Source organism: Oncorhynchus gorbuscha, linkage group LG09 (genome assembly GCF_021184085.1).
Source record: "Oncorhynchus gorbuscha isolate QuinsamMale2020 ecotype Even-year linkage group LG09, OgorEven_v1.0, whole genome shotgun sequence".
In the NCBI taxonomy this organism is placed as follows: domain Eukaryota; kingdom Metazoa; phylum Chordata; class Actinopteri; order Salmoniformes; family Salmonidae; genus Oncorhynchus; species Oncorhynchus gorbuscha.
Genome location: NC_060181.1, coordinates 90,606,270 through 90,629,512, shown reverse-complemented (window position 1 = coordinate 90,629,512; position 23,243 = coordinate 90,606,270). Strand labels below are relative to the sequence as shown.

Genomic DNA, 23,243 nt, shown 5'->3' with positions numbered 1-23,243 from the left:
ACCCTCCACTAGGCCTACAGCACTGCCTGCTGGTAACCGACCCTCCACTAGGCCTACAGCACTGCCGGTAACCGACCCTCCACTAGGCCTACACCACTGCCAGTAACCGACCCTCCACTAGGCCTACACCACTCCCCGGTAACCAACCCACCACTAGGCCTACACTACTCCCCGGTAACCAACCCTCCACTAGGCCTACAGCACTGCCGGTAACCGACCCTCCACTAGGCCTACAGCACTGCCTGCTGGTAACCGACCCTCCACTAGGCCTACACCACTGTCGGTAACCGACCCTCCACTAGGCCTACACCGCTACCGGTAACCGACCCTCCACTAGGCCTACACCGCTACCGGTAACCAACCCTCCACTAGACCTACACCACTCCCCGGTAACCAACCCACCACTAGGCCTACACTACTCCCCGGTAACCAACCCTCCACTAGGCCTACAGCACTGCCGGTAACCGACCCTCCACTAGGCCTACAGCACTGCCTGCTGGTAACCGACCCTCCACTAGGCCTACAGCACTGCCGGTAACCGACCCTCCACTAGGCCTACACCACTGCCAGTAACCGACCCTCCACTAGGCCTACACCACTCCCCGGTAACCAACCCACCACTAGGCCTACACTACTCCCCGGTAACCAACCCACCACTAGGCCTACAGCACTGCCGGTAACCGACCCTCCACTAGGCCTACAGCACTGCCTGCTGGTAACCGACCCTCCACTAGGCCTACACCACTGTCGGTAACCGACCCTCCACTAGGCCTACACCGCTACCGGTAACCGACCCTCCACTAGGCCTACACCACTCCCCGGTAACCAACCCACCACTAGGCCTACACCGCTGCCGGTAACCAACCCTCCACTAGGCCTACACCGCTGCCGGTAACCAACCCTCCACTAGGCCTACACCACTCCCCGGTAACCAACCTGCCGCTAGGCCTACACCCCTCCCCGGCAGCCTACCCTCTCGGGTGCTGAGGAGTAGTTTTCTCTGTTCATAAAGGAGTAAGAAAGGCCTAGTTCACAAATTTTGTGGAAAATGTGGTTTTACTTGTGTATGTACAGTTGAAGTCAGAGATTTACATACACTAAGGTTGGAGTCATTAAAACGAGTTTTTCAACCACTCCACAAATTTCTTGTTAACAATCTATAGTTTTGGCAAGTCGGTTAGGACATTTACTTTGTTAATGACACAAGTAATTCTTCCAACAATTGTTTACAGACAGAATATTTCACTTATAATTTGCTGTATCACTACTCCAGTGGGTCAGAAGTTTACATACACTAAGTTGACTGTGCCTTTAAACAGCTTGGAAAATTCCAGAAAATTATGTCATGGCTTTAGAAGCTTCTGATAGGCTAATTGACATCATTTGAGTCAATTTGAGGTGTACCTGTGGATGTATTTCAAGGCATACCTTCAAACTCAGTGTCTCTTTGCTTGACATCATGGAAAAAATCTGACTAAATCCGCCAAGACATCAGAAAATAAATTGTAAACCTCCACAAGTCCTGGTTCATCCTTGGGAGAAATGTCCAAACGCTTGAAGGTACCGCATTCATCTGTACAAACAATAGTACACAAGTATAAACACCATGGGACCACGAAGCCGACATACCACCCAGGAAGGAGGCGATGAATGTACTATGGGTACAAAAGTATCTATATCCACAGTAAAACGAGTACCATATCGACATAACCTGAAAGGCTGCACAGCAAGCAAGAAGCCACTGCTCCAAAACCGACATAAAAAAGCCAGACTACTGTTTGCAACCTCACATGAGGACAAAGATCGTACTTTTTGGCCATGATGACCATCGTTATATTTGCAGGAAAAATTGAGGAGGCTTGTAAGGCGAAGAACACCATCCCAACCGTGAAGCCCTGGGGTGGTAGTATCATGTTGTGGGGGTGCTTTGCTGCAGGAGGGACTGGTGCACTTCACAAAATAGATGGCATCATGAGGAGAGAAAATGTGGATGGATTATGTGGATATATTTAAGCAACATCTCAAGACATCAGTTAGTAGCTTGGTCGCAAATGGGTCTTCCAAATGGACAATGACCCCAAGCATACTTCCAAAGTTGTTGCAAAATGGCATAAAGACAACAAAGTCAAGGTATTCGAGTGGCCATCACAAAGCCCTGACCTCAATTCTATAGAAAATGTGTGGGCAGAACTGAAAAAGTGTGTACAAACAAGGAGTACTACCAACCTGACTCAGTTACACCAGCTCTGTCAGGAGGAAGGGGCCTACATTCTGCCAACTTGTTGTGGGAAGCTTGTGGAAGGCTACCCCAAATGTTAGACATAAATTAAACCATTTAAAGGCAATGCTACCCACTGGGAATGTGATGAAAGAAATAGAAGCTGAAATAAATTATTCTCTCTACTATTATTCTGAGATTTCACATTCTTAAAATAAAGTGATGATCCTAACTGACCTAAGACAGGGAAGTTTTACTAGGATTAAATGTCAGGAATGATGAAAAACTGAGTTTAAATGTATTTGGCCAAGGTGTATGTAAACTTCCGACTTCAACTGTACATAGAGCTCAAGCAGCAAAATAAAAAGATTTGGATTGCTTGGAGTCAAGTTTTGCACTGGCTTTATATGCACAGACACAGCCGGGGGAAGAAGGGTGCTGGTAAAAACTGGTAAAAATAAATGTTATACAGTACCAGTCAAACGTTTGGACACACCTACTATGTGTTATTTCATAGTTTTGATGTCTTCACTATTATTCTACAATGTAGAAAATAGTCAAAGAAAGAAAAACCCTTGAATGAGTATGTGTGTCCTAACGTTTGACTGGTACTGTATAACATTTATTTTTACCAGTTTTTACCAGCACCCTTCTTCCCCCGGCTGTGTCTGTGCATTCAAAGCCAGTGCAAAACTTGACTCCAAGCAATCCAAATCTTTTTATTTTGCTGCTTGAGCTCTATGCACATCGAAAACAGGCTTAGAGGTCTTTCATACTGCCTGCCTATTTTTAATTCTAAAGCGGTGGGATTGGTCACACTTCGTCTCATTAGCATGGAAGCTGTGGGTTATAACTCTTCCGCCACGGCAGGATGTGGAGCTGTGTGGAAGGAAAGCGGGAGGCAACAAGCGCGCCTGCTTGACTTTCAGCACAGTTCAGAGAAGCTGATGTTGTTGCTGTTGAGAGGAGGCATTTTCACAATTTTGAGGTGATCTAATCTGTAAAAGTGAAGCGGTTTGGCTCTGTTAAACTAACCAACTAACCCGCGGGCTTTGAAAATGATGCGTGGCATTTTAACAGGTTGGCATCGTTGGATTTTTGGATTCATAACACTAGAAATGTTATTTGTCTCCCTGGCTGAGTCTGAGGGAAATACTCTGAAATACCAGACCAACGAGGAGGGAAGTCCAGGAACAGTGATCGGAAACCTGGCCAAGGACATGTCCTTGAGTCGCTCTTTTAGCTCCAAGACTAATTTTAGAATGATGAAACAATTCAACAATTCTTTTATCAGGGTGAGAGAAACCGACGGGGAGCTTACTGTCGGGGAAAGGATTGACAGAGAGAGAATCTGCAGGCACACTTTACAGTGTCTCATCACTTTTGATGTTGTCAGTTTTTCAAAAGAGAGGTACAATTTGATTCATGTCGAGGTGGAGGTAAAAGACATTAATGATAACTCTCCGGAGTTTCCAAGCAAGGAATCTACAGTGGAGATTTCTGAAAATTCTGATGTGGGGTTCCGTATTCCTTTGGACCCAGCCGAGGACGCAGACGTCGGATCAAACTACATCCAAAGCTATCAAATTTCTGTCAACAGTCATTTTTCCATTGATGTGCTTTTGAGAGCAGATGGGGTTAAATATGCGGAGTTGGTGCTAATGAAACAGTTAGACAGGGAGACTCAGTCATCTTATGTGATGCAGCTTATTGCCACCGACGGGGGAAACCCCTTTAACTCGGGTTCAACAAAAATAACCATAACAGTGACAGACTTCAATGACAACCGTCCTGTTTTTGACCAGAATAATTTCTCGGTCACTTTGCCGGAGGACGCACCGGTTGGATTCGTTTTATTGGACTTAAATGCAGTTGATCCAGATGAGGGTTTAAACGGAGAGGTGGTCTATGGATTCGGAAAACAGGTTTCTGCCGAGATCCGAGCACTTTTCGAAGTGTACAGTAAATCCGGGCGCCTAACGCTCAAGAACCCAGTGGATTTTGAGACCAAGAAAACATATGAGTTAGACGTGCAGGCGACTGATCTTGGAGCCAACCCGATCCCCGCTATCTGTAAAATAATAATTAATGTCAAAGACGTTAATGACAATGCCCCAGAAATAAGTATTACGCCAATGACCTCCATCGCAACAGGCATCGCATATATCAGCGAGACCGCAGACAAGGACAGCCTAGTGGCGCTGATCAGCACCGCGGACAGGGACTCGGGCGTTAACAGCCAGGTCCATTGCACCTTATATGGGCACGACCATTTCAAACTTAAACAGGCATATGAGGACAGCTACATGATTGTCACCGCAGCAGCCCTGGACAGGGAGAAGATAAGCGAGTATAATTTAACTGTGATGGCTGAAGATTTCGGGTCACCTCCATTGAGAAAGATCACACAATACACCATAAGGCTAAGCGACGAGAATGACAACGCCCCACACTTTACTAAACATGTCTATGAAGTTTCTGTCGTAGAAAATAATGCACCAGGGGCATATATTACAACTGTTGAGGCCAGAGATGTAGACTTGGGAACTAATGGCAAAATTACATACAGACTATTAGACAGTGTTATAATGGGATCACCTGTCAACACGTTTGTATCTCTAAATGCAATCTCTGGTTCAATATATGCACTGAGAAGCTTCAACTATGAAGTCATGAAACATCTAGAGGTACACATCCAGGCGAGTGATGGGGGCTCACCCCAGCTTCAGAGCAGTGCTATCATCAATCTAAAAATAGTTGATCAGAATGACAACTCTCCGTCCATCATGGAGCCCGTCCTTAATAAGGGATCTGCTGAGGTTTTCCTGCCCAAACATGCACCTGCAGGTTATGTTGTCACCCAGATAAAGGCCATGGATGCTGATGAAGGCATAAACGCGCAGTTGTCTTACAATATCACAGAGGGAGGACACTTGGGTTTCTCCATTAACAAGGTTACTGGGAAGTTACACGTGAGTTGTGAGCTGAACTACGACCTGTCCGAAACACTGAGAGTCCTCGTGGCTGTCAACGACAATGGAACACCTTCTCTGACCTCCACGGCCACTATACACCTCACTCTCATCGAAGGCACCCCTCCCAGTGTTCCTGTTATGGTCCAAAATGACAGCGAGGAAGTCTTTGAATGGGACATGTCCATTGCCATTATCATTGCCTTAGCAGGGAGCTGCTCCCTCCTCTTGCTAGGCATCATCCTGATCACTACCACCTGCAGTCGACACAAACGGGAGAAGAGAGAGGCGGGATGCAATGACAAAGTAGACATACAACATGTGGAGAAGGGAGAGAGCAGCCATATTGATTCATTGATCACCAACCACAAAAGCAATGCGTTTGATGTACACCCTTTTCCTGAGAAAGCACTGTTGGCCTCCAGCAACACAATAAAAACAGCCCCAGGTGATAGCAGACAAGAACAAGAGTATGACTTTGACAACAGGATAATGGAGAGTAAATTAGAGGTAAGTCGTTGTGACTCACTGTATGGATTGGCTGTTTTGTTGTAGTATTTTTCCCCATCAAAACTTTTATGTCTGAGTATTGTGTTTGCCTCTTCACAGGGTTATTCAACACTGCCCGGCTATAGGAAAGAAACCCTCCGACCCATAACCATATGGAAGGGCAACTCATTCACAACCATCTCAGCCAGAGATCCTCAGTTCAGTGGGAAGGACAGTGGGAAAGGAGACAGTGACTTTAATGACAGTGACTCTGACATCAGTGGGGATGGACACAAAAAAGACTCCCCACCGATAAACAGTAAGTACTACTAATCAATCACAGGATGTTCATGTGATTTTAGACACATTAATGACACATTATTAAAAAAAAACATAAAAGGCATCATCCTCTGTGATGTTCTCAAGCTCTTTATGGTCAGATAGTAAATGATAATGGTGTATCATAAAATCCAGGCTATTATACCCCAACATATGCAGCACGGTTCACCAAGGGGTAACAGTTTTGGTTGTTGTGTTGTTTCCACAGGTCTCTGGGCCTGCACCAGTGACTGTAAAATCCTAGGCCACTCAGACCGATGCTGGAGCCCCTCATCCTCTAGACCCAACACCAGCCTCTCCCACGGACCACACCTCTCAACCTTCTCCAAGACAGCCTCGTTGCCACGGAACACCCTGCAAAGAGACACCTACTACCAGCAGGCTCACCTACCCAAGACCAACGGTCTGCAAAGCGTCTATGAAAAAGTCCAGCACCAAGAATTTGATTATATTCTGGTTTGTCCACCAACACCAGCCAGGATACTAGAAACTGGTGAGATATCCCTCCCGGAGTATGGACACTCTTAAATTAAATGGACAATAATCAAAGCTAATGTAATGAGTAATATGCATCTGTATAGCCTATTGTTTCAATGTTAGTGATGTGTGTGATTGTTCCCATATACTGTATGACTGTTTATTGTATAATGTGTCATATGCAAGATTTTATAAATGAAGAATATATTTTTTCATAATGATTCAATGTAAACTACAATTGTATTATAAATTTGGAAGAGCATGTTTGAACTTTTACTATTTAAAAGCATGGCCATTGGACCTTTAGGCTGAAAGGACCCTTTGTCAAGTGGGAAACAATCAATATCAAAATATGAACATGTTTGTAGTAAATTTTGTCACTAAGTCGCACAAATAAATATTTGAAACCAAATGATTGTTCTGTATGTAAAAAAAAAAGACAGCTTAAATCTACAGTGTGCTTCCATACATTCATTTAGTTTCATTGAGTGAGAAATCAGCTCATGCAGTAGGTTACGACAGGCAATATAATACCTGATAGCAACGTTAAGTTACATTACAGTTGCTTAACTTCATCCAAATAAGGAATAAGGATAAGGAATGATTTCAACAGAGGTTGCAACTTAGAAAAGCTAAATGACCAACACTACATGTTGGCTGTATGGTGTTGATCCTTGTCTTACAGGCAAATCAAAATAAAATCAAATTTTATTTGTCACATACACATGGTTAGCAGATGTTAATGTGAGTGTAGCTGAATGCTTGTGCTTCTAGTTCCGACAATGCAGTAATAACCAACAAGTAATCTAACCTTTCCAATTTCTCAACAACTACCTTATACACACAAGTGTAAAGGGATAAGGAATATGTACATAAAGATATATGAATGAGTGATGGTACAGAACGGCATAGGCAAGATGCAGTAGATGGTATCGAGTACAGTATAAACATATGAGATGAATAATGTTGGGTATGTAAACATAGAAAGTGGCATTGTTTAAAGTGGCTAGTGATAAAAAATTTTTTACATCAATTTTTCCATTATTAAAGTGGCTGGAGTTGAGCCAGTATGTTGGCATCAGCCACTCAATGTTAACGGTGGCTGTTTAACAGTCTGATGGCCTTGAGATAGAAGCTATTTTTCAGTCTCTCGGTCCCTGCTTTGATGCACCTGTACTGACCTCGCCTTCTGGATGATAGTGGGGGAAACAGGCAGTAGCTCGGGTGGTTGTTTTCCTTGATGATCTTTATGGCCTTCCTGTGACATTCCTGTAAGTGTCCTGGAGGGCAGGTAGTTTGCCCCCGGTGATGCATTGTGCAGACCTCACTACCCTCTGGAGAGCCTTACGGTTGTGGGCGGAGCAGTTGCCGTACCAGGCGGCGATACACACCGACAGGATGCTCTCGATTGTCCATTTGTAAAAGTTTGTGAGTGCTTTTGGTGACAAGCCAAATTTCTTCAGCCTTCTGAGGTTGAAGAGGCGCTGTTGCGCCTTCTCCACCACGCTGTCTGTGTGGGTGGACCAATTCAGTTTGTACGTGATGTGTAATCCGAGGAACTTAAAACTTACTATGCTCTCCTTACTATGCTCTCTCCTCGATGTGGATAGGGGGGTGCTCCCTCTGCTGTTTCCTGAAGTCCAAGATTATCTCCTTTTATTGTTGACGTTGAGTGTGAGGTTATTTTCCTGACACCACACTCTGAGGGCTCTCACCTCCTCCCTGTAGGCCGTCTCGTCGTTGTTGGTAATCCATCCTACCACTGTAGTGTCGTCTGCAAACTTGATGATTGAGTTGGAGGCGTGTATGCCCACTACGTGGGTGAACAGGGAGTACAGAAGAGGGATCAGAACGCACCCTTGTGGGGACCCAGTGTTGAAGATCAGTGGGTCGAGATGTTGTTACCTACCCTCACCACCTGTGGGCGGCCCGTCAGGAAGTCCAGTACCCAGTTGCACAGGGCGGGGTCGAGACCCAGGGTTTCAAGCTTGATGACGAGTTTGGAGGGTACTATGGTGTTAAACGCTGAGCTGTCGTCAAAGAACAGCATTCTTACATAGGTATTCCACTTGTCCAGATGGGTTAGGGCAGTGTGCAGTGTGGTTGCGATTGCATCGTCTGTGGACCTATTTGGGCGGTAAGCAAATTGGAGTGAGTCTAGGGTGTCAGTTAGGGTGGAGGTGATATGGTACTTGACTAGTCTCTCAAAGCACTTTATGATGATGGAAGTGAGTGCTACGGGGCGGTAGTTGTTTAACTCAGTTACCTTAGCTTTCTTGGGAACAGGAACAATGGTGTGGGAACAGCAGACTGGGATAGGGATTGATTGAATATGTCCGTAAACACACCAGCCAGCTGGTCTGCCCATGCTCTGAGGATGCAGCTGGGAATGCCATCTGGCCCTGCAGCCATGCGAGGGATAACACATTTTAATGTTTTACTCACGTCGGCTGCAGTGAAGGAGAGTCCGCAGGTTTTGGTAGCGGGCCGTGTCAGTGGCACTGTGTTGTCCTCAAAGCGAGCAAAGAAGTTGTTCAGTCTGTCTGGGAGCAAGACATCCTGGTCCGCGATGGGGCTGGTTTTCTTTTTGTAATCCGTGATTGACTGTAGACCCTGCCACATACCTCTTGTGTCCAAGGCGTTGAATTGTGACACTACTTTTTCTCTATACTGACGCATAGCTTGTTTGATTGCCTTGCGGAGGGAATAGCTACACTGTTTGTATTCGGTCATGTTTCCCGTTACCTTGCCCTGGTTAAAAGCAGTGGTTCGCACTTTCAGTTTCGTGCGAATGCTGCCATCAATCCACGGTTTCTGGTTTGGGAATGTTTTAATTGTTGCTGTGGGTACGACACCGCTGATGCACTTGCTAATTAACTCGCTCCCCGAATCAGCGTATTCGTCAATGTTATTGTTTAACGCAATGCGGAACATATCCTAATCCACGTGATCGAAGCAATCTTGAAGCGTGGAATCAGATTGGTCGGACCAGCATTGAACAGACCTGAGCATGGGAGCTTCCCATTTTAGTTTCTGTCTATAGGCTGGAAGCAACAAAATGGAGTCGTGCGAAAGGAGGGTGGGCGAGGGCCTTATATGTGTCACGGAGGTTAGAATAACAATGATCCAGGGTTTTACCAGCCCTGGTAGCACAATCAATATGCTGATAGAATTTAGGGAGTCTTGTTTTCAGATTAGCCTTGTCAAAATCCCCAGCTACAATGAATGCAGCCTTAGGATATGTGGTTTCCAGTTTACATAGAGTCAAAGAACGTTTTTTCAGGGCCATCGATGTGTCTGCTTGGGGGGGAATATATGTGATTATAATCAAAGAGAATTCTCTTGGTAGATAATGCGGTCGACATCGAACGTTACAGTCTCTTATGTCTCTCTGGAATGCTACCCTTGCTTGGATTTCATCAACCTTGTTGTCAAGAGACTGGACATTGGCGAGTAGTATGCTAGGGAGCAGTGCGCGATGTGCCCGTCTCCGGAGCCTGACCAGAAGAGCGCTTCGTCTGCCCCTTTTACGACGACGTTGTTTTGGTTCGCCGGCCGGGATCCGATCCATTGTCCTGGGTGGTGGATCAAACACAGGATCCGCTTCTGGAAAGTCGTATTCCTGGTCGTAATGATGGTGAGTTGACGTTGCTCTTGTATTCAGTAGTTCCTCCCGACTGTATGTAATAACTTAAGATTACCTGGAGTTTCCTAGGAACGCAAAGCGAGGCGGCCATCTCTCCATGCAGACACACGGTTGGATGTTGGTTGTGGCATTTTTGTGGCCGTTTTGTTTGTTTGCTTTGGCACCTTTCAACACCTCTCATTGTCACATCTATGCATGCAACCACTCACTTACACTACTGACTACATACACCATTGTTTATTGTATATAGGTTACTTCAGTAATTAAATGTATTTTTGTTATTCCTTATCTCCATGTTGTCTCCCTTTTTGTTACGGGCTTTGAGCCAGTTTGTGACACCTGTAAGTAGCCTAAATGCAATAATTCCAATACATTTTCCTGAGCGCTGTAGTCTATTATATTATTTTGAGTTTGATTTTCTCTTGGGGCTTCGCTTTGATATTGACTGTGTGCATTGCTGCTCACTTAGCATTCTGACCTTTCTAAAGGCATACAGTATCAAGGCACAAGGCAGGACCCAGATGCAGACACAGGAGGCAGATGGTTGGAGTTTTACCATGTTTATTCATCCAAAGGGGTAGGCAAGAGAATGGTCGTGGACAGGCAAAAAAGTAAAAACCAGATTTTGTCCTATAGGTACCGAAGGGCAGGCAGAATCAAGGTCAGGGCAGGCAGAGTCAAGGTCAGGGCAGGCAGGATGATCAGGCAGGCAGGAAAGTAGTCCAGAGTCAGGCAGGGGTCAGAACCGGGAGGACTATAAAAAGAGAATAGAAAAGGAGAACAGGAAAAACACCCTGGTTGACTTGACTAACATACAAGACGAACTGGTACAGAGAGACAGGAAACACAGGGATAAATACACTGTGGAAAACAAGCGACACCTGGAGGGGTGGAGACAATCACAGGAACAGGTGAAAAAGATCAGGGCGTGACATACAGTTCGTCGGCTGCGAAGCCTCCTGTTGGTCGTCTCTTGAGATTTGGGGTTGCGGCTCTTGTCGTCGGGGCAGTGTTTATGCTTTGCGGATCCATTGGAGCTCTTCACCTTTGGAAAGTCAGTGACAAAAATGTAAAACTTAATTTATCCTTCATGTGCCTCAATATGGGTCATTTTATTATGTCATTTACCATTTAAAATGCAGACGAGACCTTAACGTCAGGTGGGAGATTTTCGATGGTCTACCTGTATCCTGGGACCAAGTGGTATGCTGCAGTCTCTGCACCTTTTTCAGTGTCAAGCACAGTTCGAAAATCGGAAAATATGACATCTTAGTTAACAAATCTCTGCATAATGTCTATCATTCATCATAAAATAACTATCTAATATAGCCTGTCAGTGGATGGTGTGTTGGACATTGGAAATTACATTTGGATTTGCTGGTCGGAATCTTATTAAACATCTGTTACATAATGACATTATTTCTATACCAACCTATTGAATTTCACATTAGAATCACATAGCTTTGATGTGAATATTTTGGGCATGTAACTCAGGCCTGGTGGTGGTGACTGTCTCATTAGAGATACTTGAATATTTATTTATGTAATAATGGGCTTACCTGTAGGGCAAAACATCTCAGGATAGATCCATGTCAAGGCCCTGCTGCCCTCCCTCTGAGACAATCTATTCAAATCAGCTATGTGACTGGACTACACATCATACGGTCTTTTAAGTGCTGCACAGGAGAACACAAGGAGGGAGGCAGTTTGAAGTATCGTGTCATGGCAGGGCCTTGAAGTGAATATAAGAGCTAGAAAACCTCCTGCCATATCTCCAGCTATTGTAATTGTAAAGGTTGGGTTCTACAACTAGGGGGTTTGACCATGTGTAGTTGATAGCTGGCAAGTTAGATGTGTTTACTGTATGTGTTATGCATAACCTTGTGACTGTAAAAATTGTGTGTCAATGGAAAGGTGGAGGAGAGATCCATGGAAATCGATGACAATAATAATCTGGAAAGGTTCCGAACTGGGAGTGAGTAGAAATGAGGAGGCGTCAGGGACTTTCATACGGTGAAGTTGTCCTTATTCTCTCTTTCACGTAGTTCAACTGAGAGTTGGCATGTGTAGCAAAGTTGTGAGCGTAAATACCCCATCTCTGTGACTCCTGATTCATGGAATTACAGAAATTCAGTTGTCTGGAGGAGAGGAGCATTATATTAAATCTCAATTCAAAGCATTCCAGAGGTCAAGACACTCAAGAAGGAGTCACTGATGTTTGACCTGGTACCTTGAGCTTTACTAGACATAACTAACACAATGTTATAACTGAACATATTGCTAACTTTATGCAAAAGTATAGACCCCCCCCCTTATGTTCTAGATACTCAAGGGCATGTCAATAATCCAGTAGTCGATTGGGCTTTACAGAAACAAATTCATATTGAAATGGAATGACATTTTAATGCCAAGTGATAAGCCTGTGGACATAATGTAGGAGTAATGGCCTGATGAGGTGTATTTCGCCCAGTCAGGAAGACTAAATAATGCCAGTGAAGTTTGACGAGAAGTCTCTGACCTGGGTAGCTGCTGACCGGCCATGAAGAACATCAGCTTCCTCAGCACCAAGATCCTGGACCTCTGTGGAGACCTGCCTATCTTCTGGCTCCAAACCACATATCCTAAAGGCCCCTCTCTCATGGCTCCTGCTATTCACATGGCTCAGTGATAGTACTTCCGGCGCCGACAGAGATGGCCGCCTCACTTCGCGTTCCTAGGAAACTATGCAGTTTTTTTTTTACGTGTTATTTCTGACATTAGTACCCCAGGTCATCTTAGGTTTCATTACATACAGTCGAGAAGAACTACTGAATATAAGATCAGCGTCAACTCACCATTAGTACGACCAAGAATATGATTTTCGCGACGTGGATCCTGTGTTCTGCCTTTCAACCAGGACAACGGAATGTATCCCATGCGGTGAAACCAAAAAAACGACTCCGTAAAAGAGGGAAACCAGGCGGTCTTCTGGTCAGACTCTGGAGACGGGCACATCGTGCACCACTCCCTAGCATTCTGCTCGCCAATGTCCAGTCTCTTGACAACAAGGTTGATGAATCCAAGCAAGGGTAGCATTCCAGAGGGACATCAGAGACGGTAACGTTCTTTGCTTCACGGAAACATGGCTCACTGGAGAGACGCTATCGGAGGCGGTGCAGCCAGCGGGTTTCTCCACGCATTGCGCCGACAGAAACAAACATCTTTCTGGTAAGAAGAGGGACGGGGGCGTATGCCTTATGGCTAACGAGACGTGGTGTGATCAAAGAAACATACAGAAACTCAAATCCTTCTGTTCACCTGATTTAGAATTCCTCACAATCAAATATCGACCGCATTATCTACCAAGAGAATTCTCTTCGATTATAATCACAGCCGTATATATTCCCCCCCAAGCAGACACATCGATGGCTCTGAACGAACTTTATTTGACTCTGCAAACTGGAATCCATACATCCTGAGGCTGCATTCATTGTAGCTGGGGATTTTAACAAGGCTAATCTGAAAACAAGACTCCCTAAATTGTATCAGCATATCGATTGCGCAACCAGGGCCAGAAAAACCTTGGATCATTGTTACTCTTACTTCCGCGACGCATATAAGGCCCTGCCCCGCCCTCCTTTCGGAAAAGCTGACCACGACTCCATTTTGTTGATCCCTGTCTACAGACAGAAACTAAATGGGAGGCTCCCACGCTGAGGTCTGTCCAACGCTGGTCCGACCAAGCTGATTCCACACTCCAAGACTGCTTCCATCACGTGGACTGGGATATGTTTCGTATTGCGTCAGATAACAACATTGACGAATACGCTGATTCGGCGTGCGAGTTCATTAGAACGTGCTTTGAAGATGTCGTTCCCATAGCAACGATTAAAACATTCCCTAACCAGAAACCGTGGATTGATGGCAGCATCCGCGTGAAACTGAAAGCGCGAACCACTGCTTTTAATCAGGGCAAGGTGACTGGTAACATGACCGAATACAAACAGTGCAGCTATTCCCTCCGCAAGGCTATCAAACAAGCTAAGCGTCAGTATAGAGACAAAGTAGAATCTCAATTCAACGGCTCAGACACAAGAGGTATGTGGCAGGGTCTACAGTCAATCACAGACTACAAGAAGAAAACCAGCCCAGTCACGGACCAGGATGTCTTGCTCCCAGGCAGACTAAATAACTTTTTTGCCCGCTTTGAGGACAATACAGTACCACTGACACGGCCTGCAACGAAAACATGCGGACTCTCCTTCACTGTAGCCGAGGTGAGTAAAACATTTAAACAGTTAACCCTCGCAAGGCTGCAGGCCCAGACGGCATCCCCAGCCGTGCCCTCAGAGCATGCGCAGACCAGCTGGCCGGTGTGTTTACGGACATATTCAATCAATCCCTATACCAGTCTGCTGTTCCCACATGCTTCAAGAGGGCCACCATTGTTCCTGTTCCCAAGAAAGCTAAGGTAACTGAGCTTAATGACTACCGCTCCGTAGCACTCACTTCCGTCATCATGAAGTGCTTTGAGAGACTAGTCAAGGACCATATCACCTCCACCCTACCTGACACCCTAGACCCACTCCAATTTGCTTACCGCCCAAATAGGTCCACAGACGATGCAATCTCAACCACACTGCACACTGCCCTAACCCATCTGGACAAGAGGAATACCTATGTGAGAATGCTGTTCATCGACTACAGCTCGGCATTCAACACCATAGTACCCTCCAAGCTCGTCATCAAGCTCGAGACCCTGGGTCTCGACCCCGCCCTGTGTAACTGCGTAAGGGACTTCCTGACGGGCCGCCCCCAGGTGGTGAGGGTAGGCAACAACATCTCCACCCCGCTGATCCTCAACACTGGGGCCCCACAAGGTTGCGTTCTGAGCCCTCTCCTGTACTCCCTGTTCACCCACGACTGCGTGGCCACGCACCCTCCAACTAAATCATCAAGTTTGCGGACGACACAACAGTGGTAGGCTTGATTACCAACAACGACGAGACGGCCTACAGAGAGGAGGTGAGGGCCCTCGGAGTGTGGTGTCAGGAAAATAACCTCACACTCAACGTCAACAAAACTAAGGAGATGATTGTGATCTTCAGGAAACAGCAGAGGGAACACCCCCCTATCCACATCGATGGAACAGTAGTGGAGAGGGTAGTAAGTTTTAAGTTCCTCGGCATACACATCACAGACAAACTGAATTGGTCCACTCACACAGACAGCATCTTGAAGAAGGCGCAGCAGCGCCTCTTCAACCTCAGGAGGCTGAAGAAATTTGGCTTGTCACCAAAAGCACTCACAAACTTCTACAGATGCACAATCGAGAGCATCCTGGCGGGCTGTATCACCGCCTGGTACGGCAACTGCTCCGCCCACAACCGTAAGGCTCTCCAGAGGGTAGTGAGGTCTGCACAATGCATCACCGGGGGCAAACTACCTGCCCTCCAGGACACCTACACCACCCGATGTTACAGGAAGGCCATAAAGATCATCAAGGACAACAACCACCCGAGCCACTGCCTGTTCACCCCGCTATCATCCAGAAGGCGAGGTCAGTACAGGTGCATCAATGCTGGGACCGAGAGACTGAAAAACAGCTTCTATCTCAAGGCCATCAGACTGTTAAACAGCCAACACTAACATTGAGTGGCTGCTGCCAACACACTGACACTGACTCAACTCCAGCCACTTTAATAATGGGAATTGATGGGAAATGATGTAAAATATATCACTAGCCACTTTAAACAATGCTACCTAATATAATGTTTACATACCCTACATTATTCATCTCATATGCATACGTATATACTGTACTCTATATCATCTACTGCATTCTTATGTAATACATGTATCACTAGCCACTTTAAACTATGCCACTTTGTTTACATACTCATCTCATATGTATATACTGTACCCGATACCATCTACTGTAGAGCCTATGCTGCTCTGTACCATCACTCATTCATATATCTTTATGTACATATTCTTTATCCCCTTACACTGTGTATAAGACAGTAGTTTTGGAATTGTTAGTTAGATTACTTGTTGGTTATTACAGCATTGTCGGAACTAGAAGCACAAGCATTTCGCTACACTCGCATTAACATCTGCTAACCATGTGTATGTGACAAATCAAATTGGATTGGATTTGATTTGATTTGAATAATAACCAGCACAAAGTCAGGAGATGTACTGTAGAACAGGAGTTTGTTGTTCTAGAATGTGATAAAGATACAGTTGTTATATAACGAGATTATAGATTGTGATAGAGATATTCAGGTAAGTGATTATAGATTGTGATAGAGATATTCAGGTAAGTGATTATAGATTGTGACAGAGGTATTCAGATAACTGAGATTATAGATTGTGATATAGATATTCATGTAACTGAGATTATAGATTGTGATATAGATATTCATGTAACTGAGATTATAGATTGTGATGGAGATATCCATGTAACTGAGATTATAGATTGTGATATAGACTTTCAGGTAACTGAGATTATAGATTGTGATGGAGATATCCATGTAACTGAGATTATAGATTGTGATATAGACTTTCAGGTAACTGAGATTATAGATTGTGATGGAGATATCCATGTAACTGAGATTATAGATTGTGATGGAGATATCCATGTAACTGAGATTATAGATTGTGATATAGACTTTCAGGTAACTGAGATTATAGATTGTGATGGAGATATCCATGTAACTGAGATTATAGATTGTGATGGAGATATCCATGTAACTGAGATTATAGATTGTGATGGAGATATCCATGTAACTGAGATTATAGATTGTGATGGAGATATCCATGTAACTGAGATTATAGATTGTGATGGAGATATCCATGTAACTGAGATTATAGATTGTGATATAGACTTTCAGGTAACTGAGATTATAGATTGTGATGGAGATATCCATGTAACTGAGATTATAGATTGTGATGGAGATATCCATGTAACTGAGATTATAGATTGTGATGGAGATATCCATGTAACTGAGATTATAGATTGTGATGGAGATATCCATGTAACTGAGATTATAGATTGTGATGGAGATATCCATGTAACTGAGATTATAGATTGTGATGGAGATATCCATGTAACTGAGATTATAGATTGTGATGGAGATATCCATGTAACTGAGATTATAGATTGTGATGGAGATATCCATGTAACTGAGATTATAGATTGTGATGGAGATATCCATGTAACTGACTGAGATTATAGATTGTGATGGAGATATCCATAACTGAGATTATAGATTGTGATGGAGATATCCATGTAACTGAGATTATAGATTGTGATGGAGATATCCATGTAACTGAGATTATAGATTGTGATGGAGATATCCATGTAACTGAGATTATAGATTGTGATGGAGATATCCATGTAACTGAGATTATAGATTGTGATGGAGATATCCATGTAACTGAGATTATAGATTGTGATGGAGATATCCATGTAACTGAGATTATAGATTGTGATGGAGATATCCATGTAACTGAGATTATAGATTGTGATGGAGATATCCATGTAACTGAGATTATAGATTGTGATGGAGATATCCATGTAACTGAGATTATAGATTGTGATGGAGATATCCATGTAACTGAGATTATAGATTGTGATGGAGATATCCATGTAACTGAGATTATAGATTGTGATGGAGATATCCATGTAACTGAGATTATAGATTGTGATGGAGATATCCATGTAACTGAGATTATAGATTGTGATGGAGATTAAGATTATAGATTGTGATGGAGATATCCATGTAACTGAGATTATAGATTGTGATGGAGATATCCATGTAACTGAGATTATAGATTGTGATGGAGATATCCATGTAACTGAGATTATAGATTGTGATGGAGATATCCATGTAACTGAGATTATAGATTGTGATGGAGATATCCATGTAACTGAGATTATAGATTGTGATGGAGATATCCATGTAACTGAGATTATAGATTGTGATGGAGATATCCATGTAACTGAGATTATAGATTGTGATGGAGATATCCATGTAACTGAGATTATAGATTGTGATGGAGATATCCATGTAACTGAGATTATAGATTGTGATGGAGATATCCATGTAACTGAGATTATAGATTGTGATGGAGATATCCATGTAACTGAGATTATAGATTGTGATGGAGATATCCATGTAACTGAGATTATAGATTGTGATGGAGATATCCATGTAACTGAGATTATAGATTGTGATGGAGATATCCATGTAACTGAGATTATAGATTGTGATGGAGATATCCATGTAACTGAGATTATAGATTGTGATGGAGATATCCATGTAACTGAGATTATAGATTGTGATGGAGATATCCATGTAACTGAGATTATAGATTGTGATGGAGATATCCATGTAACTGAGATTATAGATTGTGATGGAGATATCCATGTAACTGAGATTATAGATTATGATGGAGATATCCATGTAACTGAGATTATAGATTGTGATGGAGATATCCATGTAACTGAGATTATAGATTGTGATGGAGATATCCATGTAACTGAGATTATAGATTGTGATGGAGATATCCATGTAACTGAGATTATAGATTGTGATGGAGATATCCATGTAACAATTATAGATTGTGATGGAGATATCCATGTAACTGAGATTATAGATTGTGATGGAGATATCCATGTAACTGAGATTATAGGATTATAGATTGTGATGTGAGATATCCATGTAACTGAGATTATAGATTGTGATGGAGATATCCATGTAACTGAGATTATAGATTGTGATGGAGATATCCATGTAACTGAGATTATAGATTGTGATGGAGATATCCATGTAACTGAGATTATAGAGATTCTGGAGCGGCGACTGAAACTGCGCTTTACACCACCATCAACAAAACACCAAATTATGTCATTTCTTATCAACAAATGATGTCACATCCCTCCAATAGAGTTCTAGACACTTGTAGAATCTATGGCAGGGTGCATTGAAGCTGTTCTGGTGGCCCAACGCCCTATTAAGAAACCTTATGTTGGTGTTTCCTTTATTTTGGCAGTTATCTATAGTTATTATAGAATGAGATGTGACAGAATGTAAACTAGTTTCCTGTAGTTGTTATAGAATGAGATGTGACAGAATGTAAACTAGTTTCCTGTAGTTGTTATAGAATGAGATGTGACAGAATGTAAACTAGTTTCCTGTAGTTGTTATAGAATGAGATGTGACAGAATGTAAACTAGTTTCCTGTAGTTGTTATAGAATGAGATGTGACAGAATGTAAACTAGTTTCCTGTAGTTGTTATAGAATGAGATGTGACAGAATGTAAACTAGTTTCCTGTAGTTGTTATAGAATGAGATGTGACAGATTGTAAACTAGTTTCCTGTAGTTGTTATAGAATGAGATGTGACAGAATGTAAACTAGTTTCCTGTAGTTGTTATAGAATGAGATGTGACAGAATGTAAACTAGTTTCCTGTAGTTGTTATAGAATGAGATGTGATAGAGATGTGACGGGAGTGTTGTCGAACAGGGAATCCTCATTTACAGTATAACTGTCCTGATCATCCACCTAATAGTAAACACAGACCAGTCGGTGAGCTGTAAACATTATTTACATGCTTTTACCATTCCAATGTGGGTTTCACAAGTTAGTGAGACACCCTGAACACACTCAAGGTATTTGGAGACTTTAAAAAAAGCCCCCTATTGTCTTACATTTAAAAAATAATAATGTTCTTGAAATATGCAAGGAATCCTTGATATCATTGTAACTAATTCAATTATTCAGCACGACTGAGCGAGACCGAGTGTATGTAGAATTGTGCTCAGAGGACATGTGTGGGTTCTAGTGGTTGTTGACCCAATACCCATGCCTCCTGTGGCTGCCTGGAACAGATGGAGAGAGGAGAATGAGAGACACACAGAGAGCCAAGCGGCAGTTTGATATGGAGGAGTTTGAGGCAGCTGCTGAGGAGAAGAACACAGTAAATCGTGCAGAGAATAGCACCTCCATGGAGGAGGAGGAGGAGGAGGAGGGGGAGGGGGGGAGGAGGAGGGGAAGGAGGAGGAGGAGGAGGAGGAGGAGGAGGGGGAGGGGGAGGGGGAGGAGGAGGAGGGGGAGGAGGATGAGGAGGAGGGGGGGAGGAGGAGAAGGGGGAAGAGGAGGAGGAGGAGGAGGAGGGGGTGGAGGAGGAGGAGAAGGAGGGGGAGGGGGAGGGGGAGGAGGAGGAGAGGGAGGAGGATGAGGAGGGGTTTGGAGGAGGAGAAGGAGGAGGAGGAGGAGGAGGAGGGGGAGGAGGAGGAGGAGGGGAAGGGGGAGGAGGAGAAGGGGAAGAGGAGGAGGAGGAGGGGGGGTGGAGGAGGAGGAGGAGGAGGAGGGGGAGGAGGAGGGGGGGAGGAGGATGAGGAGGGGTTTGGAGGAGGAGGAGGATGAGGAGGATGAGGAGGAGGAGGAGGAGGAGGAGGAGGAGGAGGAGGAGGAGGAGGAGGAGGAGGAGGAGGAGGAGGAGGAGGAGGAGGAGGAGGAGGAGGAGGAGGGGGAGGTTGAGTCTGTGGGCTCATAAGCCATCGGCTCTACCTACAACCCAGAAAACCCTACCATGTAATAGTGAGGATATTGTATACTTTAAAGAGGAGTTGTTTTCTTCAAGCTTGGATTTGATTTTAGCCCCCCTTGGTTTTCTTTGTAAGACATAGTACTTCACTGAATGGTGAGTTTGGATGTCTGTGTGCTACAGTAAGTGATCTGTGCAAACCCACATTCAATGATCACACAATTTGTTGTAATTGGGTGTGTAGGTGTTAGATTGACAACAGTAATCTAAAGTCACTAGCAGTAGGTGATAACAGACACCCCATGTTCATGGCCATGCGTTTCACAAACTGAAGTGAAAATCATTACCCCCTTAGCCACTGCACGTTGAATAAGGCACATTAGAACCGTGGGCTATGATTCAACTCGTTAGAGCTGTGGACTATCATTCAGCTTGTTAGAACCGTGGGCTATGATTCAACTCATTAGAACCTTGGGCTATGATTCAACTCATTAGAACCTTGGGCTATGATTCAGCTCATTAGAACCTTGGGCTATGATTCAACTCGTTAGAGCTGTGGACTATCATTCAGCTTGTTAGAACCGTGGGCTATGATTCAACTCATTAGAAACTGTGGGCTATGATTCAGCTCATTAGAAACCGTGGGCTATGATTCAGCTCGTTAGAAACCGTGGGCTATGATTCAGCTCGTTAGAACCGTGGGCTATGATTCAGCTCGTTAGAAACCTTGGGCTATGATTCAGCTCGTTAGAACCGTGGGCTATGATTCAGCTTGTTAGAACCGTGGGCTATGATTCAGCTCATTAGAAACCGTGGGCTATGATTCAACTCGTTAGAAACCGTGGGCTATGATTCAGCTCGTTAGAAACCGTGGGCTATGATTCAGCTCATTAGAAACCGTGGGCTATGATTCAGCTCGTTAGAACCGTGGGCTATGATTCAGCTCGTTAGAACCGTGGGCTATGATTCAGCTCATTAGAAACCGTGGGCTATGATTCAACTCGTTAGAAACCGTGGGCTATGATTCAGCTCGTTAGAAACCGTGGGCTATGATTCAGCTCATTAGAAACCGTGGGCTATGATTCAGCTCATTAGAAACCTTGGGCTATGATTCAGCTCGTTAGAAACCGTGGGCTATGATTCAGCTCATTAGAAACCGTGGGCTATGATTCAGCTCATTAGAAACCTTGGGCTATGATTCAGCTCATTAGAAACCGTGGGCTATGATTCAGCTCGTTAGAAACCGTGGGCTATGATTCAGCTCGTTTGAACCTTGGGCTATGATTCAGCTCATTAGAACCGTGGGCTATGATTCAGCTCATTAGAAACCGTGGGCTATGATTCAGCTCATTAGAACCTTGGGCTATGATTCAGCTCATTAGAAACCGTGGGCTATGATTCAGCTCGTTAGAAACCGTGGGCTTTGATTCAGCTTATTAGAACCTTGGGCTATGATTCAGCTCATTAGAACCGTGGGCTATGATTCAGCTCATTAGAACCTTGGGCTATGATTCAGCTCATTAGAACCTTGGGCTATGATTCATCTCATTAGAACCTTGGGCTATGATTCAGCTCATTAGAAACCGTGGGCTATGATTCAGCTCATTAGAACCTTGGGCTATGATTCAGCTCATTAGAACCTTGGGCTATGATTCAGCTCATTAGAACCTTGGGCTATGATTCAGCTCATTAGAACCTTGGGCTATGATTCATCTCATTAGAACCTTGGGCTATGATTCAGCTCATTAGAAACCGTGGGCTATGATTCAGCTCATTAGAACCTTGGGCTATGATTCAGCTCATTAGAACCTTGGGCTATGATTCAGCTCATTAGAACCTTGGGCTATGATTCAGCTCATTAGAACCTTGGGCTATGATTCAGCTCATTAGAACCTTGGGCTATGATTCAGCTCGTTAGAACCGTGGGCTATGATTCAGCTCATTAGAAACCGTGGGCTATGATTCAAATCGTTAGAATCCGTGGGCTATGATTCAGCTCGTTAGAAACCGTGGGCTATGATTCAGCTCATTAGAAACCGTGGGCTATGATTCAGCTCATTAGAAACCTTGGGCTATGATTCAGCTCATTAGAAACCGTGGGCTATGATTCAGCTCGTTAGAACCTTGGGCTATGATTCAGCTCATTAGAACCGTGGGCTATGATTCAGCTCATTAGAACCGTGGGCTATGATTCAGCTCATTAGAACCTTGGGCTATGATTCAGCTCATTAGAAACCGTGGGCTATGATTCAGCTCGTTAGAAACCGTGGGCTATGATTCAGCTCATTAGAACCTTGGGCTATGATTCAGCTCATTAGAACCGTGGGCTATGATTCAGCTCATTAGAACCTTGGGCTATGATTCAGCTCATTAGAACCTTGGGCTATGATTCATCTCATTAGAACCTTGGGCTATGATTCAGCTCATTAGAAACCGTGGGCTATGATTCAGCTCATTAGAACCTTGGGCTATGATTCAGCTCATTAGAACCTTGGGCTATGATTCAGCTCATTAGAACCTTGGGCTATGATTCAGCTCATTAGAACCTTGGGCTATGATTCATC

The 23,243-nt window shown here is 44.1% G+C and overlaps 1 protein-coding gene across 1 annotated transcript; it reads left to right on the top strand.

The window, feature by feature from the left end:
• The first annotated feature begins 3,097 nt into the window (after positions 1 to 3,097).
• On the top strand, positions 3,098 to 6,897 carry LOC124043017 (protocadherin-8-like). The gene is made up of 3 exons (XM_046361199.1): positions 3,098 to 5,700; positions 5,800 to 5,998; positions 6,227 to 6,897. The coding sequence occupies exons 1-3, from the start codon at positions 3,277 to 3,279 to the stop codon at positions 6,544 to 6,546; spliced, it is 2,943 nt and encodes a 980-aa protein (XP_046217155.1). The 5' UTR covers positions 3,098 to 3,276; the 3' UTR covers positions 6,547 to 6,897.
• The last annotated feature ends 16,346 nt before the right edge of the window (positions 6,898 to 23,243 follow it).